Here is a 10,186-nt window from a genome sequence, read left to right on the forward strand (position 1 = left end):
GTTTCAGGAGTAGAATTCAGTAATCCATCACTTACATACAACACACACTGCTCATCACAAAAAATGCCCTCCATAATACCCATCACCCATCTAGCCTGTCTCCCACCCATCTCCATCAGTTTTCAGTTTGATGATAGAGATATCATTAAGAGTCTTTTGTGGTTTGTTTCCCTCTTTTTCCTCCCCCTTCTCATATGTTCATCTGTTTTGTTTCTTAAATTCCACAAATGAATGAAATCATATGGTATTTCTTTCTCTGATTGACTTATTTCGCTTAGCATAATATATTCTAGCTCCATCCACATCATTGAAAATGTCAAGATTTCATTCTTTTTGGTGGCTGAGTAATATTCGACTGTATGTAAATATACCACATCTTCTTTATCCATTCATCAGTGGATGGGCATTTGGGCTCTCTCCATAGGTTGGCTATTGTTTATAAAGCTGCTATAAACATTGGGGTGCATATACCTCTTCGAATCTGTATTTTTGTAACCTTCGGGTAAATTCCTGATAGTGCCATTGCTAGATCATAGGGTATTTATATTTTTAGTTTCTTGAGGAACCTTCATACTGTTCTCCAGAGTGACTGCACAAGTTTGCATTCCCACCAACAGTGCGAGAGGGATTTCTGCATCCTCTCCAACACCTGTTGTTTCTTGTGTTGTTAATTTTAGCCATTCTAACAGGTGGGAGGTGGTATCTTATTGTGGTTTTGGTTTGTATTTCCCTGATGATGAGCAATGTTGAGTATCATTTCATGTGTCAGTTGGCCATCTGGATGTCTTCTTTGCAAAAATGTCTATTCATGTCTTCTGCCCATTTACTAACTGGCTTATTTGGTTTTGGGGTGTTCAGTTTGATAAGTTCTTTATAGATTTTGGATACTAAGCCTTTATCAGATTTGTCATTTGCAAATATCTTTTCCCATTCCATAGGCTGATTTTAGTTTGGTTGATTGTTTCCTTCACTGTGGAGAAGACTTTTATCTTGATGAAGTCCCAATAGTTCATGTTTGCTTTTGTTTCTCTTGCCTCCAGAGATGTATCTAGTAAGAAGTTGCTGTGGCCGAGGTCAAAGAGGTTGCTGCCTGTGTTCTCCTCTAGGATATTGATGGTTTCCTGTTTCACATTTAGGTCTTTCATCCATTTTGAATTTGTTTTGTGTATGGTATAAGAACGTGGCCCAGTTTAATTTTTCTGCTTGTTGCTGTCCAGTTTTCCTAACACCATTTGTTGACGAGACTTTTTTCCATTGGATATTCTTTCCCGCTTTGTCAAAGAGTAGTTGACCATACAGTTGTGGGTCTATTTCTGGGTTTTCTATTCTGTTCCATTGATCTATGTGTCTGTTTTTGTGCCAGTACCTTACTGTCTTGATGACTATAGCTTTGTAATCTAGCTTGAAGTCTGGAATCATGATGCCTCCAATTTTGTTTTTCCTTTTTCAGGATTTCTGTGGCTACTTGGGGTCTTTTGTGGTTCTATACAAATTTTAGTATTTTTTTTTCTAGCTCTGTGAAAAAATGCTGGTTTTATTTTGATAAGGATTGCATGAATTGCGATGGGCAGTACAGACATTTAACAGTTTGTTCTTCCAACCCAGGAGCATGGAATGCTTTTCCAGTTCTTTGTGTCCTCTTCAATTTCTTCCATAAGTGCTATATAGTTTTAAAAGTAAAGACCTTTGGGGCGCCTGGGTGGCGCAGTCGGTTAGGCGTCCGACTTCAGCCAGGTCACGATCTCGCGGTCCGTGAGTTCGAGCCCCGCGTCAGGCTCTGGGCTGATGGCTCAGAGCCTGGGGCCTGCTTCCGATTCTGTGTCTCCCCCTCTCTCTGCCCCTCCCCCGTTCATGCTCTGTCTCTCTCTGTCTTAAAAAATAAATAAACGTTGGAAAAAAAAAAAAGTAAAGACCTTTTACTTCTTTAGTTAAGTTTGTTACTAGGTATCTTATTGTTTTTGGAGGAAAAAGATTTTTAAAAAGAGAAAGTGAAAGTTACAAAAGATTAGGCAAAACGATTAAAAATGAGATTAACAGGAGTTGTTTCGTTGGAGAAAAACCAAAAGAAGAGAGTGAAACAAAAATTATAAAACGTTCTGAAATAAAACTTGTGTTTGTATATTAAAAGGCACGTTGAAGATCTAAGAAAACTGTCCCAGAATGACCACTACCAAGACTTCCTACTAACATATATCATACAAACATTAGATGTATCTTACTAACACTAGTAGCAAACTTTGGACATCTGGTAAAACCACTGTATCATTTTTCAAAGTTTATTTATTTTGAGAGAGACAGAGGCAGGGTGAGTAGGAGGAGGGGAAAAGAGAGAGAAAGGGGGAGATAGAGAAAGAGAGAGAGAGAGAACCTCAAGCAGGCTCCATACTGCCAGCACAGAGCCCACAAAGCCACAAGATCATGACCTGAGCCAAAACCAAGAGTCAGATGCTTAACCAACTGAGCCACCCAGTTGCCTCTCATTTCTTTTTTAATTCTTTAAAAAAATTTTTAATGTGTATTTATTTTTGAGAGAGAGAGAGAGAGAGAGAGAGAGAGAGAGAGCATAAGTGGGGAAGGGGTAGAGAGATAGGGAAACACAGAATCCAAAAGAGGCTCCAGCTTCTGAGCTGTCAGCACAGAGCCCGCTGCAGGGCTCAAATTCATGAACCTGAGATCATGGCCTGAGCTGAAGTCGGTCGCTCAACTGACAGAGCCACCCAGGTGCCCCAGGCACCTCTTATTTCGAAATGAAAGAAAGCCACGTTTGCACAGCTATAGTCCATTCTAACAGAAATGAAACAATACCTATCAGATACCTAAGGAAAGGAAGTTTGAACCAACAATTTTAAATCCATTCAAGCTGTCCTTCAAGTGTCAAAGCTATAGACAACAATTTCTGCAAATTCAAGGACTTGAGGAATACTGTCTACATTAGGTCTTACTGAAGCATCTCCCAAAGAACAAAATTCATTCATTCAAAAGATGATCAGGGAAACTTCAGCAAAAAGACTCTGGGTGAACATTTGAACTAGGGCTAAAACAAGAGCTAACTTAAGGGGAACAAAATAAAATATACATATGAACATTTTATTTATATAAATTTTCAATATGGAGGCTATTATGTTAAAAATTATAATTCTTAATATATTTTTATTCTAGTGCCTGCCTTTATAATTAGCCTTTTATATAATACCCTTAGAACCCTCTTTATTCAGACAATATCTATTGATTCCTATTATGAGCATCGAGTTAACTTGAGTTAACTTCTTCCTCCTATCTTTTCTCTATAACTTGCTGTGCCCAATTTTAGTCAATAATATCATTTGTTTTGGAATAAATTGTGTTCTCCAAAAATTCATGGGGTACATGTATGCTTAGTTTTACAAGGAAATATCCTACTGTTTTCCAAAGCAGTTGCACCACTTGTTCTCACCAACAATGTTGAGAGTTTCAATAGTTTTATCATCTTGCCAGCACATGGGTGTTGACAGTTATTTTAATTTTAGCCACTCTGATGAGTAGGTAGTAAGTTAGTATCTCTTTCTGGTCTTTGTATTTCTCAATGATGTTAAGCAAGTTTTATGTATGTTCTCATGTTTTTCTCTGTGATGCTTATTTCTTAGTACAAAATTGTCTGAACCCTCAAAATACTGTTGGGATTATGATCCAAATTGCTTTAGTCCTATACATTGATTTGGAAGGTGTCACAAATTTAATCTTTCTCTCCTCTTTCCATTATACCAAGCTTTTATCTCTTTCAGGAAGCATTTTTATTTCATATAGTCTTCAAGTTACTTTTTAAGGATTATTCCTAGACCTAGCTACTTTATGTATTTGTGGATATTATAAGCAAGAAATACATTTTTAATGTCTCCCTGTTTACTGATCATGGGAAAGATTGGCTTGTAGATATTTTTCCTATATCCAGCAACATTATTAAACTTTCTTGTAAGTTATAATAGTTTTTCAGTTCTAGTTATAATCATATCACATTAACTAAGTCTTTTTAAGCAGATATAGCTTCTTTTCCTTTAGTTTTTCTATTGCATTGTTCGGAGTAGTGGTTCTCAAGCAGAGAGACTTTGCCCCTCAGACATTTAGCAATGTCTGGAAACAGTTCTGATTGTCACAGCTATCTGGTAAGTGAAGGCCAAGGATGCTGCTAGACATTTTGCAATGGGTAGGACCCTCCCCACAACAGAGTCATTTGGCTCAAAATGTCAACAGTGCTGAGATTGAGAAACCCTGCTCCAGAACCTCTAGTAATATACAAAGTAGTGTTGAAGTTAAAGCAATCTTGTCTTATTCCTGATTTTAATGTGAATGTCTATCATTATTAGGGATAAAATTTGACATAGTTAGAATTATAAAAGAAGGAATTTATTCAAGAATACTTTGTGAACTAGTAATTCTCCAGTGGTGATAAGTTAATCACGGCAGTGGTTCTCAAAAAGAGGAAGTTATAGAAGAGGTGTGAGAAGGTAGGTAAAGAAGTCCATTATGTGGTTGATGATTGCCAAGGGACATGCCCTTCCTCACTGGAATTACTAAAGCATAAAGTACTATGAAAGATTAGTTAGTATCACCTAGATTACATTGGACCTGCACGCCTTTCTATTTTGCCATTGAAACAATGATATCATTCGCAGTGAAGGTCCTCTTTAGGTTAGAAACTTCTGTGTACCCGATATTTTTATGTATGAATGGGTCAGACTCAACTCTTATTTTTCCTCATTAGCATATTGAAGACATTTTTCAATTGTCTCTTTTCATCTAATATTGATGAGAAAGCTGTTATTAATATGTCAGTTTTCATTCTTTATACTCTCTTTTATGGGGAGCTTTTTTATTCTTGATGCTGTAAAATTTCACTACAATGGATCTTTTTCCTTTCTCTTTCCTCCCAGAACTCTAATTAGATCTTTTGTTCGAACTACATGTCTTAACATCTCAAGTACCATTTCATTGTTCCTTTGGCTGAGAATTTCTTAGCTTACCTTTAAATCACTTGCTTGATTAGCTGTGTTTGAATATTCAGTCCATTTGTTAACTTGATTTCTTTTTACCCTAAGATATCTAACTGGCCCTTATCACTTTTTCTTGCTTCAAAAAAATATTCCTTTTTTTCCCCCCAAGATTTTACCTCACTTTCAGTGACCTGTTTTCTTGTAATTGCTTCTGTCATGTATTGACTTTCCTCAAGTTTAAGAATTTACACTATTTTGGGGTGCCTGGGTGGCTCAGTCAGTTAAGCATCTGACTTCAGCTCAGGTCATGATCTCGCAGTTTGTGGGTATGAGCCCCGTGTCAGGCTCTGTGCTGACATCTCAGAGCCTGGAGCCTGCTTCGGATTCTGTGTCTCCCTCTCTCTCTGCCCCTCCCCACTCACACTCTGTCTCTCTCTCACTCTCAAAAATACATAAACCTTAAAAAAAATTTAAAAAGAATGTACGTTATTTTACAAACAGAATACATAATCTGAGTAGGTACTGTTCTACATATTTTACATATTAATTTACTTAATCCTCTTATTAACTATAAACTAAATACTATTAACCCCACTCCATAGACAACTAAAGTGAGTCTATGATTGAAGTAAAAATTTTATTCAAGGCCTTGGAGCTAGTAAGTTTTGGAGTCACAACGTAATCCTATAGAGCGACCTTTCTTCCCAGGTTGTATACGAGTTACGTGAGGCCCTTGGGTCTGACCCAAGCTTCCATACTCATTATTTCCTCCTAAGCAATTATGCTGGTAGCTGCCAGCTGGCCCACAGTGGAGAGGGTAAGGGCATTCCCCCTAGTCTTCAGTGCCTTCATTGCCTGTGTACCCTCCTATTCGCTACGCCTACCTTCAGCTGTGAAAGGACACTTTGGTTGCAGCTGCCTATCCCCTGTACACTTTCAGGTGGGAGTCACCATTTCTAGACCAAGAGCTCTTGTTAGCTTTGCATTCAATTAGGAGAAAACCCTCCTATTTTCTAGACTTAAAATATGTATCCAAGCTAAAGGGGAGGGGAGCTATAGTAAGACCTAAGGAAATTACTACTTTCTATTATATCCACTTGGACTGGTTGAATTTATCAAATCCTGACTGTGCATCTGGGTGTTTGAACTATGAGGGAAGGCTTTTTTTCAGTGGGAACGTACCCACTGTTCCAGGAAGCTTTCGCCAAACTCACATTGATGGAAATAACCCTTCTTGTACTCCAATAGCAATTTAACACATAATTATAATGCAAAACCAATTTATTTCCATGTGTAACAATGAAGATGGGATACTAGATAAAAAGGAAAGCAGTCTTCTGTCAAATAGAGATCAAGATTCTTAAGTAGCTGCCTTTGAAACCTATTACAGTGGAACATTCACTGTCGCCTTCAGATGTTAAGCCTCTTTACCTGATGCTTCACCAAGTTTTTCAGGTGTGACCTCCTTCTCAGTCAGCCTGTCTAATTCCTTCTGATAGCTACGTTGGTATTCCAGATAGTTTATGTTCCTTTTCTGTTTAGCCAGGAACTTTTTCAGGAAGTTTAGGAGCTACAAAAATAAAACCGGGAAGGACTAATTGAAGACCTTTGTCTGCAATGGGAGATGATCTAAGATCTTGCTACCCAACTTATAGTGCGTGGACCAACAGTCCTGGGAGTTTGCCAGAAATGCAGAATCTCAAGCCTCACCCAGACCTAGGAAATCAGATTTTAAGAAGGAACTAGGCTATTCATATGCATATTGAAATCTAAAGAGCACTGGTTGAAGACATTCAAGACCGCTAGGTGAGTACAAATATCCACTTTTAATGAATATGAGTTAGAGCATCTCCTCAGAAGTACAGATTAATTTAAGTAATGAGCTCCTACTGCAATGGTTTTCTACCCTGTTTATCTGAATCACATGGAGGTTTTGAGTAGGCACCCAGGCCCCATTCCTAAAGTTTTAGATTTAAGTGGTCTAGCATAACACCCAGTCATTTGTAGCTTTTCAGAACTTGTCAGTGAGTCCAGTATCTTCTAAGGTTGATAACTTTTGTATTAGGACTTTTTTTTTTCCCCACTGACTCTGAGAAGCTAGGGAGTTGGCAACAAAGTTACCACTACAAGGTAGAGTGTTCACCATCAACCAAGAAGACTTCAGAAAAGTCTATAGGATAAGGGGTCATCATCAATATTCAGTTTTTCAGGGACACTCAAGGATAGTGGTTCTCAAAGTGTAGCCCCTGACCAGCAACATCACCTGGAAACTTGTTAGAAATGCAAATTCTTGGATACTACATAAAACAAATTGAATTAAAAACTCTGGGGGGGGGGAGGAATAGGGCCCAGCAGTTTGTTTTAGTAAATCCTCCAGGTGATTCTGTTATCCATTAAAACGTAAGCACTTTTGGTCTAAGACATTTATAAGCCAGCAACATTATCTAGAGTGTATCATTCCCAGAAAGTCTTCTCCATCTTGTGTTGAGTTGCACTCCTCCTTGCCGGTACACCTACTCTTCCCACACCAACCTACTCCCAGAAATGAGTTCATGTATGTGCTTGAGGAAAATAAGCACATATGGGACGATCTATTTTTTTGGACCCATTTCTTAGAAGTCTTCACAGAAGTGAAAGATAACCTTGCTTTCAGAGTTAACTACTTACATCAGTTTCACTATTTTGAGAAGCCAAGTTCATCAGGTCTTGTAGGAGCTTGTTTAATGTGTTTTCCAACTGCAGAGCAGACTCTATGGCTTGAATGCCAGTTCCCCAGTTATCAATGTCAGGCCTCTGTTGAAGAGGAACAAGGAAGTCACTTTTCCACCTCAGAAACTTTATTACACTCTACACCCTGGATTCCATTATGACTAGGTTTACATAGGCTAGTAGTTTCCAAACTTTGTGGCACAATGGAATCAGCAGCGAATCTTAAATACTCATGTCTGGCTCTCAAATGCAGAAATTCTGGCTTAATTGGTATGGGGTGTAACTGGGTATCGAGATTTTTAAAAGCCCCCCATATAATTTTAATTTATTACAAAGCTTGACTACTACCAGTACATTTACATGGGCTTTGGGATTCCATGATGGTGGTTCAGTTCTATTACTACTAGACATTTAGTTCTCTTTATAAAGCTGGAGTTAAAAGAACCTGTCAGATTAGTAGGACTGTTTCTACACATAATACCCCCAGTTAAGGTTTAGATGATCCTTTTGGAGTGTATGTTCCAGTGAAAAAGAACTTGTTTTACTACATTGAATATAGCCATATTAGATACGTGAGCGTGCATTAGACTAATTAGACTAATTTAGTCTGAATTAGACTAAAGATCTAACATAAGATACTAACACATTTAGGAAGAAGTCATTAGAGGAGTGCTTCTCAAACTATGCAGAGCATTAGAATCACCTGGAAAGCTTGTTAAGATACCATTCCTTGGGCCCCACCTCTAGAGAATCTGAATCAGTTTGTCCCGTTTGGGTCCATAAATTTTCAGTTTTATTAAGTTCCTATGTGCTGCTGATGCTGTTGGTCCATTAAAACAAACAAACAAACAAACAAACAAACAAACAAACAAACAAGGGGCCCCTGCCTGGCTCAGTGGGAAGAACATGAGACTCTTGTTCTCAGGGTCATGAGTTTGAGCCCCACGTTGGCTGTAGAGATTACTTAAATAAATAAAAACCTAAAGAAAAAAAAAGAAAGAAAAACCAAACAAGCTTTTGGTGGCTAAGATTTACTCACAAAATACGAAGAGATTACAAATAAGACACATGCTTGCCCTCAAAGTCCGTTGCTATGATCCCATCTAAGAACATGAGTAACCTTACAAGTTAGGTAGCAACTAATCATTTAGCTCTCTGGACCCGCGGAGTTGATCCTAACAAAGTAACAAAGTCACACAGTCACCTTAATCACCGGAAGGCAGATTTTACTCCGATGCTCTCTTAGATAGGTTATGAACTGCTTTGCATGTTCTTTCTTCACCTCAATTTGGTCTTCAAAGAAGGGGAGATAAAGAGGTGCTTCCGTCTCTTCATCGTAGTAAAAGGACTGGAACAGGGGTGAGAATGGGGGCAGAATGGTGGTGAGAGAAACTGAATTTCAAGACTGAAAAATCCTACACAAGCTCACTTCATTATTTCCGTGTGGTTCAAAGGAGGCCTTCTTTGTTCTTTCCGTAGTTTGTCCTTTGATTTTCAGAAGGCCCAGGCTGTCTTTCTGAACCCAGGCTACCTCAAGGAGAAGCCACCCAGATTCTAACGTGCTGGTGCCTAATTTGGCCATTATGGCCTTTTTAGGGGTCAGATTTGTGAACCTGACGTGCTGGCATTTATTTCCAGTTAAACATGTAGAAATGCTGGCAGAAGTCCAGCATAAATTGACATTTTAAATGTCAATCTAGTTCATCAATCCTAATATATCTACATTAACTCTCTAAGACTATATGGGTGAAAAATTGCTTATTTCGTTTTTCCACATAGTTGATGCTCATATAGCATTGGGAAGCCACAAGAAAGCACTGTGATTCTCCCTATCACCTCCCATAGTTTGTAATCGCAGCTCTGAATCATTGGGCCTCAGTGCAGCAAAACCCTAGCCTCTAAGTTACTGTCTCATCTAGTATCAACCCACAAACATGCAATAGCTACCATTACTAAAGATATAGAGGATATGTCATCACCCCAACCAGAGCTAAAACCTCCCTCCCAGAGCCTCAAAAACTCATACTAACCATAGTTAAATAAGCATCACTGACATTCAGCTCATAAGATGCTAGATAATTAACAGCAACCCTACAGGCCTCAGAGAGGAGTTTTTGAGCCTGGGATCCCATCTCAGCTTTAGAGAAAACCAGGCATAAAAAGGGCTACCCATTAAGGTAGGAGACTTCTTAAATACCAACAGGCATATAGCCAGCCCACTTCCATCCAGCTGAAAACTAGATGAAATTCCATCCAGCTGAGATTAACAGCTACTAATCTACCAATGAGGATGTTGTTTCTGCATGAAAACACCAGTCTGACCTAAGAAAAATGGGGGTGGGGGCAGGAACCCTAATCCTCCTAACCCAGCAGCGTTCAGTTTTCTCCCTCACATTCACTCTGAATATGAGAAAGTTAATACATTTCCTGAACAGGGAAACATTAACAGAGTAGCTGCATTACATTTCATTTTCTTCTTTCTTCAAAAACTATTTATGGCGCATCATGCT

General features: G+C 38.6%; 1 protein-coding gene across 1 annotated transcript; it reads right to left on the bottom strand.

The window, feature by feature from the left end:
• Positions 1-6,262: 6,262 nt before the first annotated feature.
• Positions 6,263-9,808, bottom strand: LOC124525992 (ferritin heavy chain B-like). The gene is made up of 4 exons (XM_047098670.1): positions 9,707-9,808; positions 8,881-9,024; positions 7,635-7,760; positions 6,263-6,537 (listed from the first exon to the last, which is right to left on the bottom strand). Exons 1-4 carry the CDS (start codon positions 9,806-9,808, stop codon positions 6,385-6,387), a joined length of 525 nt encoding a protein of 174 aa, XP_046954626.1. The 3' UTR covers positions 6,263-6,384.
• Between the last annotated feature and the right edge of the window lie 378 nt (positions 9,809-10,186).

The sequence above is a fragment of the Lynx rufus genome, unplaced genomic scaffold (genome assembly GCF_022079265.1).
Source record: "Lynx rufus isolate CCGP_SWC_20201006 ecotype Redwood Valley unplaced genomic scaffold, mLynRuf1.p SCAF_5, whole genome shotgun sequence".
Taxonomy (NCBI): domain Eukaryota; kingdom Metazoa; phylum Chordata; class Mammalia; order Carnivora; family Felidae; genus Lynx; species Lynx rufus.